Here is a 14,103-nt window from a genome sequence, read left to right as displayed (position 1 = left end):
CCTACCTGGATAAAGGAAAACGGAAGTGATGGGTGGCCGTGAGATTTTGGAAGCTGTAGAACTTAACACAAAGATGAATTCAGCTTTTTCCATGTTTCTCTCCTTTCCATATCCAATTAGACATGCAAATACATGGGCCCCAGAGCAGACCTACTGAATCAGAAATTCTGGAGATGGGGCCTGGCAGTCTGTGCTTTAACAAACCCTCCAGGTGGTTCTGATGCACGCGCAAGTTGGACCATCACTGTCCTAAATCAAACCCTTGTTAACTAAAGCCTGGGCTATTTCAGTGTCTGCTTATTATATCTAGTCTTCCCCTTCTCCAACCCAGCCTGTAGGGTTGGAAGCTTAATGCAATTTTCCCATCGCAAAAATCAAACAAACCACTGCTTTCATCAGTTTACTTTCTTGCAGAAAAAGTCCTTGTTGTGGAGTTGAAAAAAAAAATAACTGTCAGTCTGGCATTCAAGGACTTTATCATTTAGCCCTAAGAGTTCATGCCAGTGAACACCTACCTTGAATATCTGTTATACAGGGAACGTGGTGTGTATCCCTTTTCCCTTTTCCCTTGCGTGTCTCTCACTCTCCTTTAAAGGTATCCTATGAATGACTGTTCCCTTCCTCGATCTGGTCTTCCTCTGAATGTTCCTATGTCAGTTTCTATCTCATTTGGGATTCATCACAACCGCTCTGCATTGTTAGATTTCTAAACGTGTAAGTGCCCGGTCTCTCCAGGTACAGCATAAATTTCTTGAGGTCAGGGACTCCTTTTTATACTTTTTTGTACCTCGAAGATAGGCTTCAAGCACCATCTCCTACACAAAGTAAGCTTTCCAAACTTTGCTGCTGACAACTGTCGAGCTTCAGTCACACCCAGTCGTGTTTCACAAAGAAGTGTGTAAAAACATTAAACCTGGATCACCATTGTCCAACTTGGGAAAGTCCACTATACTATCTACCATTTACTGACTAACACACAGGAAGGCTCCGGGTTAAGTTCAAACAAAGGATTTGAACTGAAACCACAGAAACAAACAGGAGCCTAATTAATGAGTTTTGCTAACTGTTCTTCCCATGGGGTCAGTAGCACTTTAAAAGCATACATTTGAAAAATGCTTCTTTCCCTGACTCTGCCAGACACAGTGACTGTAGTCTCTTTAACCACAAGAGGTCAAAGTTCTATTTTCTGTCACCATACTTAGTAGCATGTGTGCATGCTTTGCTGATTGGTTTCTTTTGTGTTTCCGCTTCAAGTGAAGGCAGGCAGCAGGAAATTGAGACCAGGGGGTCTAGAAACCTTCCCAGGTCTAGTGGGCAGCAATACTGATGAGGCTAAGGCTTTGGGAGCTCAGCTCCCCCAAATTTTCTTGCATTTATAATAACAACGTAGGCCCCACCTGAAGATCTATGTCGCCTATCTCTTCCCCATCACCCTCTGCTGTGTTATTTATACTGTACTGCATCAAGCAGTTAAGTCCTAGCTTAATATAACACACTGTAAAGTGATATGTCACAAAGCCAATGGTTTAATGGAAAGCTGGGGGAGGGGGATAAAAAGGCACTAACAGAGCAACTCAAAAATGCATTTTCAAAGAAAAATCTGGATGTGTCTAGATGTCCTGGAAGTATTTCCTCCACCTGCCAAAAAATTCACCCCTAGGATTGTGTTACCAGGCACTATTGAAACCTGGTAGAGTAATTCACTAGTATGCTTAGAAATTCCCTAACATATCCAGCGTGGTATGGATTTCAAATCCAGTACAACTTCATTAAGTTGATACTGGTAAGCTGTTTCTATAATTCAAAGCAACTGTTATTCTGCAGCTAGGCACTCTATTATTCTGTAATAAACAAACTGAAAAATCCAATGGTGTCTGATTTGAACCCTACTTTTCTCTGCCCTCTGCACTGTAAATTGATAGGGTTTTACAGATTTCTTTTCCCTACTTTTTTTTTAAACAGGTGAAAGAGGGAGAGGGCAGAAAAATACCATAAAGAACATACAATCTGTTACCAGAAACACAAAGAAAGGTTGAAAATTTTTTCTGTAAACGTTTTTCATGACAAAAAGACAAAAAAAGGTCTCATTTCTTTAGCAGCACTTTCCATTCAAAGTGACTTTACTGAAGAGGAGGAAAGTAGCCACTTAAAAAATATTTTTGACTCCTTTACCTAAGCTGTCTACAATTTTGCTTCCTCTACTTCTTAGGAAGTATGAACGACAATTCTGTTCTAATTTTGCTAGAAGAGCCAAAGCTATGCCATACCAATGACTAACCTGATATTTTAGGACACAGATCATTCTAATCCATGATGGTATGATAAATGAAGAAAAAGAAAGGCCAGCAGGGTGCAGTCAGGGAAATGCTGGAACAAGTCCAGAACAGGCTGAGGGGGTGTGCAGCTCTATCCTGCTGGTGACAGGTGGTAAGGAGACAGGCAGGAATAGAGGAGGATAGGATCAGTTCTGCACTAGGTTCCCTGCTTTTCCGAATGGGCATGTCAGGTAAATTGCCTGAATTACATGGGATTTGGGGGAGTGACATCAAAGAGGATGATGGGCAGAGTTGGCCAGCAGTGTGTTATGTTTTAAAATCCAAATGTAAAGGCGTTTTCCTATGGGATAACTTTTCCTGGTTCATAGAATTCTTGAATTAGTCAATATCTTTTTAAAAATGTCTGATTTGGGGGAGCCTGGGTTAAGCATCGGACTCTTGATACGAGCTCAAGTTGTGAGACTGAGCCTCATGCAGGGGCTCTGGGCTGACAGCTCGGAGTCTGCTTGGGATTCTGTCTCTCTGCCTCTTTCTCTGCCCCTCCCCTGCTCGCTTGTGTGTGTGTGTGTGTGTGTGTGTGTGTGTGCGCGCGCGCGTGCGCACGCCCTCTCTCTCTCTCAAAATAAATACATAAACTTTTAAAAAAGTGTTTGATTTTCACAAGTATTAATTCAAAGATGTGGTTCCTTCCTATCATAGAATACCTTAGCCTAAAATGGCAGATGACAAAATGGGAAATGTACATAAGACAGGGTGAAAATTTTAGTTGTGCCTATTTTATTGATTTTTGTTCTTCTAAAAGTTACCTCATGGTGTTTTTCCAGAGACATTATTTTATTTCTTTGTTTTAAACATTTTTTTCAATGTTTATTCACTTTTGAGAGAGAAAGAGAGACAGAACATGACTGAGGGAAGGAGAGAGTGAGAGAGACACAGAATCCAAAGCAGGCTCCAGGCTCTGAGCTGTCAGCACAGAGCCTGACTTGGGGACTGAACTCATGAACTGTGAGATCATGACCTGAGCTGAAGTCGGCCACACAACCGACTGAGCCACCCAGGTGCCCCTTATTTCTTTTTCTTTTTTAAAGTTTATTTATTTTGAAAGAGAGAGAGCAGAGGAGGGGCAGGGAGAGAGGGAGACAGAGAATCCCAAGCAGGCTCTGAACTGACAGCACGGAGCCCAAAGTGGAGCTTGAATTCACAAACCATGAGATCATGACCTGAGCTGAAATCAAGAGTCAGCTGCTTAAGCAACTGAGCTATCCAGGTGCCCCAAGAAACATTATTTTATATGTACCTGTGGTGGAAATTCTTTGGGTCTTGATTATAAGAAATGAAAAGGAGTTGGCTGCTGTGAATTTTGTTCTCCTAACTCCATTTTCTAGCAACAAATAAAACGAGTAAAACAACCACTCTTTCAGAAGACACAATTCAGTCAAAAATAATCGTCTAGCTGTCAGAAATCCCATTACTAGATTTCCTTTTTAAAACTTTTTTGGACATTATTCCCTGTAAAATGTGAATATTCACGGGAGAGGTCACACACTGAGCAATTAATCAAAACCACCTTAATATGAAAATTTTATCAGATTCTTCCTAATGTGACAGCTGGGACAGAAAAGCAAAAAATTTCTTTTATTTACTTATTTGGACTTTTTTTGGATGGTGGGGATGGAAACAGAGGGAAGGGATAAGAAGTTATTTGTGACAGGGGCGCCTGGGTGGCGCAGTCGGTTAAGCGTCCGACTTCAGCCAGGTCACGATCTCGTGCTCCGTGAGTTCGAGCCCCGCGTCAGGCTCTGGGCTGATGGCTCAGAGCCTGGAGCCTGTTTCCGATTCTGTGTCTCCCTCTCTCTCTGCCCCTCCCCCGTTCATGCTGTCTCTCTCTGTCCCAAAAATAAATAAACGTTGAAAAAAAAATTAAAAAAAAAAATAAGTTATTTGTGACAAAGACACAAATTTTTCTGAAATCAGCTCTAGTTACCAGGAAAGCAATGAGTCTCCTTTTTCTCTCAAGGGCCCTGGTAAGTAAGAGAATGAGAGCTTCATAGGTGCCTGGGTGGCTGAGGTGGTTAAGCATCCGACTCCTGATTTTGACTCAGCTCACGATCTCATGGTTTGTGAGTTCGAGCCCCGTGTCGGGCTCTGGTCTGACAGCCCCAAGCCTGCTTGGGATTCTGTCTGTCTGTCTGTCTCTCTCTCAAAATAAATAAATAAATTTTAAAAAGAGAGAGAGAGAGAGAGAGAGAGAGAGAATGAGAGTTTGTGTGGACAGCTGATTTGTTACAAGTATATATTGTTAGACATGTTGCATATAATGCATTCAAATCATTTTAGTAAGTGTTAAAAGTCTACATTGTGCGCACACAAATCAGCCTTCATGACCTATAAGAATTCAAGCATTACACAATACAGGCAGAATGGGAAAAAAGTTAGAAGAGTCTAGTCTAGTCTATATGGCATTTATTAGCCAACACTTTTACATGTAATTCATACCTAATGGTATAAAGAAAAGTAAAATACATGGTCGCTGCCTTCAAAAAATATACAACCTAGTTTGGAAGATAAGTATATTAGAGAAAATCTAAGGCAGTGTAACTGGACTGCCTACCACTGACAACAGATATAATAGGTGCCTAGAAATACAAGAGATTTCTGTGGCCTGGAATACTCAGGGAAAGTTCACAGAAAAAGGAAGATTGCAGACCTTGAAAAAATCAGGTAGGACTTGGTCAGTCAGTGATTGCTAAATTGTAACTGGCATGGTAGAACAAAAGGGATTTCTTGCTGGGAAATAGTGATAACAAAAAGTTTACATCTGTAGACTGGAGCCAGATAACAGAAAAGTCTGGAAAGCTGAGCCTAGACTTTGGGTATGGTGCTGGTGTTGTGGGGAGGAGGAGAGGAAGACAGGATTTCAATAGAAAAATGTGGCTTATCAAGCAGGAGAGAGATGAGATAATGACAGTGTTTTTTCATGTGATTAGCCGAGCATTGTTTTGCAGGATGAACTGCCCATATACATCACAACACCTTTTACAAAGGGGCTCAAAATATACTCCACAGATGATGGTTAATTCATCCTAATAACATCTCATTGAAGCAAAGGAAATGCAGCTTTTATTATTCCCCATTTTGCTCAAGCTCACTGAATAATTGAAAGGCAGGATAAAAAAAAACCCACAGTATCATGATGTTCAACAATTCCTAAGTATCAGCTAAATTATGTTCTCTCATTTTCTATGACTCAAGCAAGGGAGGTACAAGATGGACCTTTGTCCTCAAATGCCGTTTCCAGACCTTCATTAGTGTTCAAGGCACATGTCCTACCATGCCCAATTCCTGTTTACTCTCCCTACAGGCCCTAGCCCTCTAACCCCATACCTTTCAACTACCTCCAACTCTCCTAGCTAACAGTTCTCTTTGATTATTTGGTTCCAGTTGGTCTTCCACCATTATCATTAGCATATCCAACACCTCTTTATCAACTACTCACCAATAAGGACAAGGGTTTGGGTTTATCAATGCAAGGCAATGCTCTCAAACCTTTTGCCATCTCAAATTGCAAAGCTCAAATTATGCCTTCTAAGGGTGTAAGGGAGGTAAGAACTCCACCAAACTAGATTCTGGCACTGAACTGAATTTCCTCTCCAATTTTGTCACGAACAGAGTTAGTTCAAAGATTCTCCCCAGGTTAACTCCTTCCTGGTGCGGACACATTTTCTCATCCTCCCATGCATCTTTTTTTTTTAAGTTCATTTATTTATTTTGAGAGAGAGAGAGAGAGAGCAAGCGAGCATATAAGCGGAGGAGGGGCAGAGAGAGGGAGAGAGAATCCCAAGCAGGGTCCACACTGTCAGCGCAGAGCCCAACACAGGGCTCGAACTTAGGAACCGTGAGATCATGACCTGAGCTGAACTGGAGTCCAAAGCTTAACTGACTGAGCCACCCAGGCGCCCCATCATCCTCCCATGCATCTTAAACTCACCCCTCCTTTTCTTACAAGCTAATCCTCCACTTATGCTTCCAGTCTCATGAGGGCCCGCACCTCCATATATTCTCTCGTGTATTAGAAACTTCTCCCTTCTTGGTGGTTCCTCTCCTTCAGTTTCAAGAGACTGGCATATAGTAAATGCTCAGTCAGTGTCTGATGAATGACTAAAGCTCCAGATCTGTACCTTCGAATTTTTTTGGACATTTTTTTAAACAGCCTTATTGAGGCACATTGATATACAAAAAAATTGTACACATTTAATGTACATAATTTCATGAATTTGGACATACACAGACACCTGTGAAAACATCACCACCAACAAGGTGATAGACATTTTGTTTTACATTTTCACTTCATCATCCCATTGTTGCTTCAAACCTCACAGGTCTAGAACAGAAATCATTAACTTCCTACCAGATCTGGCTCTTCCCCTTGATTTTCCAATTTCTTTCATATGTACCATAATTCTTCCAGTTTCTCATATTCAACACCATAAAACCTTTGATTTCTCCTTCTATAATTAGCTAAGTATTAAGTCTGGTAATCATATTTTTTTCTTCACAGTACTGGGCATGTGCAAAGCCATCAGTCAATGGAAGGTCCACTGCTTCTGTACAGATATGACCATCCCATTGAAATAGCCTCAGTAGATCCAACTGCCTCAAGACTCTCAATCCTCCATGTCATCTATTCATCCAATCTTGAGATTTCTCTTCCTATATATAATTTCGTTGATTGAGCCTCCTTTACTCAGAAACGTTCAATGACTAGTCCAAAGGCCAAAGTCCTTCCTTAGCATTCAATAACCACCATAATCTGGACCCAGTCATGTTTTCCACTCTTACCTCCTATTATTTCTCTAGAGGAATTCGTCATAATCCAACTGATTTTCTCTCACTCTCAAAGACTGTGTGTGCATGCACACTCGTGCAGGTGTGCCTTTCCCTGTCTCCATGCTTTTGCTCAGGGTACATTCCTGCTTAGAAATGCTCCCCAATATGGACCCCAATAATCCTTAGTGGTCAGTTTACCTTTTGTAAGCCTTCAACTCCTCCAGTCAGAAACTTCTATTCTAGAAAAGGTCTTACAGATTTTTGCATTATTTTATATTTCATGTACTGGATTTAACTCCCCAACAACGTTTTAAGACCTTCAAGGGCTACAGATCATGCAGTGTACTTCTGTATCCCTCCCAGAACCCAGGCACTAGGTTCACCAATGCAAGGCACTGTTTTCCCTCTCTTTAGATAAAAGTAGTCTTCAATAATGTGTTCATTACTTCTTATGTTTCATTTCCAGTTCACATCTCAAATAACAACCACCGAAAAACTGTACCACCTTGATGTACTTAAAGATACATGAAGGCCAGTTTGTAAAGTCTTTAATAGAAACTGAAAAAATTTTTCACAAGAGGCATAACATAAAGCATAACATAACACCACTTAGTACTCCAATTCAGTATTTAACATCTCCCACCTACAGTTTATGAAAGATTTAACAACCTATTTAGAATACTTGTCTTAAATACTAATGCAGGTTCGAAGGGAAAATATTTTAAACTTCAGCATAACTAATAACTGAAAACTTCAAAGAAAAAATGTTTTAAATCATTAAAGAGTAAATATTTGAGTGGAAAGAAACAGGTTTATTGGTTTATTACCTTTTTTTTAAGTTGTGCCTTAAATATTTTTCAGGAGTTTAGCTCCTGGTATGGAAAATTCCTTTAGGTATACACTAACAAAGGTAAGCGCAAATTAAGTCCAAAACAAATTCATACCCTCAACATTTGGTGTAATGGGGCAAAAATGTTCGTTACCACAATATTGAGAAATATCAACAATATGAGTTTGAATAACTAATTCATAAGGAAGAGTTTGAACTGGACCAAATCCTGGGTTTTCTTTCGTCACTCCAAGTTTCTTTTCTATTTTAAACTAGTGGCAACAGAAATTTCTTTGTTCGAAAGTCAGGAATGCTGGAAGTCTTAAGTGATAGAACAGGTAGCCCAGCTTCTACTTCACATCTCTCCTCAGGGAGAGAAAAACACTGTGGATAAAGTAATTTTGTTTTTATTTCTGGAAAAATCATTTTTTTCCATCAATCTTCACAATGCTCTAAAATAAACTGTTAAAAAGTTATGGGCCGGTCCACTACTTCACCCTGATTTGTGGAAATACTATACACTGATTTCCAGAACACATGGCTAACTCAAGTTTTCTTACCACTCGAAGGGTTTAAAAGTTGCTCCTAACTCTTGCACAAAAGTCTAGGAGAATCTTACAAGCTCATGATGTATTTCTGCATCTCATTTGCAAGATTTTTGAACAAAAGAATAGTAAAAGTAGTCTAGGCTCAAGAGTCACACTGCCTGCCGTCAAATGTACTTTTAGGGTACTGTACAATTTTAACTGTGGAAAATTTTTATGTTGCATCAAATGCTTAAGAACCACATCTACATATAAAATGGAAACGAGCAGTTAAGAATGCACCATTTCATTAAGATGGAGAAAGTGACAAATAAATGTCCCTCTCTTCTTTGCTAATATTGAGATGACCGCCCTCCCCAAATTATGCCGGACAAAGCAACCACAACTTGGGGAAGGCGTAACATGAAAGGCAGAACTGGTAAGTTAAAAGATGTGATTCCCATTCTAAACCACCTTAATTACGATTTAAAAATTCAAGAGATAAGGAACTCAGACAAGTAAACAAAGCAGGGAGCGGTAAGGAATACTGAACAGCAAGCAGGTCCAAAGCCATATAAATCAAATCAAGACAAATCAAATAAGGGCCAGAAACCACACAAATTAAATAAAGACGAACGGAATAAAGACCAGAAACCATTTTCTCCTCAGCACAGTTCCCCAGAATCACAAACTTGACGAGCGCGAGGCACTCGCTCTGCTGACGCACGCGCACACAATGGAGACAGAAGCATGGAGACCCTCAGAGGCAAACTTGCCAACCGTGCCGTACTACTCTCATACACTGGAAAGGAGAGCGCGGTGGGAAAGTCTTCGCACTCCTTCCACATCAGACGGGGCAAAACTGGACTCAGTATTGCAAACTACTAATCTCTTGCTACAATCAAAGGCAGGCTGAATGAATGGGGTGCGGGGCAGGGCGGCTGGGGGAGAGGGGGGAGGCAGGCTGGGGGGTGGCCTGAGAAAAAAGTTTGAGGCTTTGTGTAAAGCCTGAATGGATTAACCTTTTAAAAGGCCCTAATATTTCTCATTTCCTGTCTTCTTCCTCTCTTATTTTTTTAAATTAAATACACACCGACTTCCTGGGACTCGACACAGACGTGCCCTATATTCAGCGAAGAAGCCTGGTGCTTAGTCCGCACAGGAGTCCTAGGCTCGGTACGTGCCCCACACAAATGGTCCTTTTGTGGGAAAGTATTTTTAAAATTGTTTTGTGACCGTGCATAAATGTGACCAATTGCTTTAAAAAAAAAAAAATGAATTCCACGCATCAGTTAGTAAATTGAGGCCCCGATCCACAGCGCTTTGACTTTTACCAGAAACATAAAAGTCTTTTACTAGAAACCGTGTCTATTTACCATTCTAAACGTTTTTTCTGAACTTGAAAAACATCTGCTTTCACATTTTTGGAAGATAATGAGGGATTGAGGCTTTCGTGTTTCTAGTCTCTGATCTGTTGATAAATGCGTTGTTTAGGATATCTGGCAAAGGAAAAAAGGGAATGCTTAAAAGTTAGTAGACCTGGATAACACTTAGCACGTAGCTTGAAATGCACCGGTTTAAAAACTTAACCGCATAAAAAGTGTAGGGACACAGCTTATTCCTTCTTGAAGAAAATGAAAATATAATGGGGGGGGGGAGGGGCCTGGGTAAATCTCCAGTAAGAAGTTGGGTCCCTTGCAGTAGTCCCCCGTCCAGGACAAAAAGCTTCCTTTAACCACATGCAACAGTCGTGCAGTGGGAAAGGCAGGGGGAGGGGGCTGCGGAGTCATCACCTCGGCCACTCCGACACCGGACCCTGCATTTCTCACGCCACACTAAGGGCTGCGCCAGGTGGGGGAACGAGACAGAACTTAGCCCTTAAGAAGCAACACCAAAAGGGGAAAAGAAGTCACCTCGCTCTTCGCTCTACGCACACAGGAAGAGGCCAATTCAATGCCGCCGCCACCGACACCCCCTTGTCTTGCTCCGCCCCGACTTGTGTGTGCGGGGGCGGGGGGCGCACGACTTGCGTTTTACCCCACAAATTCCGAGACACCTCCATCTCCCCGGAGTTAAGACCTCCCACCTCCACGCCCCCCCCTCCCCAGCCGACCACGCTCCGCAGGCGCAGGTGTCTGGATCTGGCCTATTTTTATGCTCCCCCGCCCTCCCCCCCGCACCTCGCCGCGCGCGCCGTCCCTCCCGGCCCTCCCCGCGCAGTGCACCAGGCTAGTCGAAACGCCGGGAAAGCTTCGAGCCTGACTCCCGGGTCACCTGGCCCCTGCGCCCGGCCCTGCCTTCAGGGGAGCCCCAGGGCCGCCCGTGGTCGCTGGGGACCGCGCACCGGGCTCCGGGGCAGTCACGTGGTCGGCGGAGGCGGCCTGGGCTTCCTCACCTGCATCCCGGGAACTTGCACAGCCACCGGTGAGTGGGCCATGAAGGCGACGGCTGCTCCGCACTGCTCCTGCGGCGGTGGCGCCCTGGGCTCGGACTGGCTCCTCCTCCGGGGGGTAGCTCGCGGCCCTCCCAGGCTTTTCGACCCGGGCCTGGAAGGACACACAGAAGTGGGGTGACCGGGTTGGTGGCTCGTAGCCCCGGGCTGGGGCGGGGGGGGGTGCCGTTCGCTGCGCGACTGCCCGGGACTCAGTCTACCTTTCTGGCGCCTGCCCGCCGCTGTTGCCGCCGCCGCTCCTCCTCCCGAACGCGGGGCGCAGCGTGTGGCGGTGGCCGGGACCTGGGCTCGAGTGATGCCGCTCTTCTGCGCCTCGCCGCTTTAGGAAGAGGAGGTGGAGGCGCCCCAGCAACCCGCCCGCCCGCCGGGCCCGGGAGGCGGTTGGGGGCGGTTCCGCCGTTGGCCCTGCCCCCGTCCTGCAGCCGGGCGGTGTCAGGAGCGCCGAGGCTCCTTGCGGTGCGGGGCTGTGGGTGGGCTGGCCGGAGCCGGCGAAGGGGCGGACTCCCCCGGCATGCGGAGAGGAGAAGCCAGGGGCTGGGGGACCCGGCACACGGCTCGGCCTGGGGAGGGAACGGAAGAGTTTGGGTGACCCTGGGGGTAGAAAGGGCGTCCCAAACGCGGCCACGTTGCAGGCAAGCGTTCGAAGCTGGGGCGCACGCAGCCTCGGAGACGACTTGAGATGAAACTTGGGGCGTGTTGGAAGTCCCTCTTGGCTCCCCGATCTAGTCGACGGCGGGGGTACGGAGAGCCGCCCAGTCGGCTGACCCCTTACTCATTCCCGCGGCCGGGTCTCCCTAGGCTGGGGCCGCGCGTCCGGGCGGATCCGTAGGCGCTCGCCGGCTTTCCGGATTCCCCGCCCCCAGATATGCTTCAGGTGACTTGAACCTGAGGCTCCCCTGCCTTTTGGGCTGTCGGTTGGTGGAGGGCGGTCAGACTGGTGCTTCTCTTCCCAAGTTCTGCACGTGGAAGAGAGAGAGAAATTGGAAAACAGATAGTGCCTCAGCAGAAACATTAATGAGGATAATAGAGGCATAGAGCAGGAGACTGGATGATTAGCAGTACGCATTATGGAGCTCCACATAGGCAGCAGTGGTACCAGCAATTCCCTGTCTCCGCTCCTTCCACTCCAGCAGGGAAACCGGCCCTTTTGAGAACACCCTAATGATAACAGCAGTAATAGTGATAATAATAACAATTACCGAACTCTCATCATGAAGGCACTTCTGGGGATCAACCAGGGTTAATTACACTTCAAAATGCAGTATCTAAGTGCCAGCTTAAGATTGAAGTTCCTTACATTGCAGGTTGTTACAGTTCTGTACCCAACGCTCACTAAAACAGACACTCACTAAAAGTTTTTTTTGTTCCATCTGTTGCTTTCGAACCCTTCTCAAAAGAGCATTTTTTAAATTGTTATCAATGTAATTGTTATTAATGGCTGCCACTTTCTTCCTGTCAGGGACTGCTAAGTGCTACATACCTGTTATGTGACTGAATCTTTACAAGGGCCCTGCTGTTTTACAGATGATAAAAAGGCCCAGTGGGGTTAAATAATTTGACTGAAATATCACACAATTAAGAAGTGGTAGAGCTGGAGATCCAAACCCAAGTGCCTCTAACTTTTAAGATCTACTCTCTTAGCAACTGTGAAGTATGCAATACAGTATTGCTAACTGTAGTCACCTTGCTGTACATTGCATCCCCAGAACGCATTCATCTTCTTTTTTTAAATTTTTTTAATGTTTATTTATTTTTGAGAGAGAGAGAGAGAGAGAGAGAGAGAGAGAGTGTGTGAGTGGAGGAGGGGCAGAAAGAGAGAGGGAGACACAGAATCCGAAGCAGGCTCCAGGCTCTGAGCTTTCAGCACAGAGCCCAACGCGGGGCTCAAACTGAAAAGCCGTGAGATCATGACCTAAACCGAAGTCGGGCGCTTAACCGACTGAGTCACCCAGGCGTCCGGAACTCATTCATCTTCTAACTGGAAGTTTGTACCCTTTGACCACCTTCACCTATGTCCCCTCTCTCCTGCCCCTGGCAACCACCAGTCTACACTCTGTTTCTGTAAGTTTGGTATTTTTTTTTTGATCTTACAGTATTTAGTCTCTCTCTGAATTCTTTTCTCTTAGCATAAAGTCCTCAAGGTCCATCCATTTTGTCACTAATGGCAGGATTCCCTTCTTTTTCATGGTTGAATAGTATTCCATTGCATGTATATCCATCATATTTCTTTATCCATTCAGATGATAAAGGATATAATTACATTCTCCTTATTCCTAGTTCCCCAAGTCCAGGCCCTCACAACTTCTAACCTGGTGATCAGCCAATCCAATCTCCATTCCCCACCAGCCCAACTCACACTCAGTGGTCCAACCTGACCAGAAACCTGCAGTGCCAACTAAACTTTAATGTCCTTAGAAGTTCCCTAGGATTCTTTTTAAAGTACAGATTTTGATTGAGCAAGTCTGGAATAGGTCCAAGATTCTGCATCGCTAACAATTTCCCAGGGGGTGCCAATACTGGTGATTCTTAGGCAACACTTTGGGTAGCAAGGGTCTGAATCTCAAGTCCCACCCCCATGGAACATTCCTCATTGCTCCAAACCCTCCTTCAAACCCCTCCTTTTGCATGTTGGTAGAAGCAGTGCTCAACACTGTAGTTCTTTCTTCTTCTTTCATGGATTTCATTTGTTTGGTTCTGCCCAACAAGATGATTTACTCCCTGAGACCAGAGATCCAACTTGTCTTACATAAGAATTATTCAGGTAGAATATCAGTTTTCTGAAGGCAAGGTGTTCATCTGGTTTGTTGATTGCTGTATCCTCAGAGTTTAGAACAGTGTGTGGCACATAGTAAGCCCTCAGTAGGTATCTGTTGAATGAATGAATGAATGAATGAATGAGTTTTCTTTGAAGTCCTCACTGAGGTTGGTATAGTGCTGGGCAAGTAATGGGTACACTGTATGTTTTATTGATGCTTGGCTAAACTCCCAGGCACTGCTCTTGTTGAATCTTTAAATTGTTCACTTTCCTGTAGGTTACACGGTTAATATTTGTGTGTCCTAAATTCTTTACAGTTACTTTAATTTCGCAAGTACCTAAGAGTGAGTTGTGTAATTTTAATAAATAAGCAAATTAAGCCTATCTGAGAAGCCACTTTCCCTGACATCATTCTGAACCAGTTATGTAAGAATGTGGAA

The 14,103-nt window shown here is 44.2% G+C and overlaps 1 protein-coding gene across 1 annotated transcript in view; it reads right to left on the bottom strand.

Moving 5' to 3' along the window:
- STK26 (serine/threonine kinase 26) overlaps positions 1-11,250 on the bottom strand; it is a 55,156-nt gene extending 43,906 nt beyond the window's left edge. The window contains exons 1-2 of the mRNA XM_043571359.1: positions 11,109-11,250; positions 10,852-11,002 (exon numbers count right to left, since the gene is read on the bottom strand). Of these exons, the coding sequence (XP_043427294.1) occupies positions 10,852-10,893 (42 nt within the window). The 5' untranslated portion in view covers positions 10,894-11,002; positions 11,109-11,250. The remainder of the gene's footprint in view (positions 1-10,851; positions 11,003-11,108) is intronic.
- Positions 11,251-14,103: the final 2,853 nt, after the last annotated feature.

This window comes from Prionailurus bengalensis, chromosome X (assembly GCF_016509475.1).
Source record: "Prionailurus bengalensis isolate Pbe53 chromosome X, Fcat_Pben_1.1_paternal_pri, whole genome shotgun sequence".
In the NCBI taxonomy this organism is placed as follows: Eukaryota; Metazoa; Chordata; class Mammalia; order Carnivora; family Felidae; genus Prionailurus; species Prionailurus bengalensis.
Note: the sequence above shows the minus strand (reverse complement) of the source record. Positions and strands in the feature narration are given on the sequence as shown.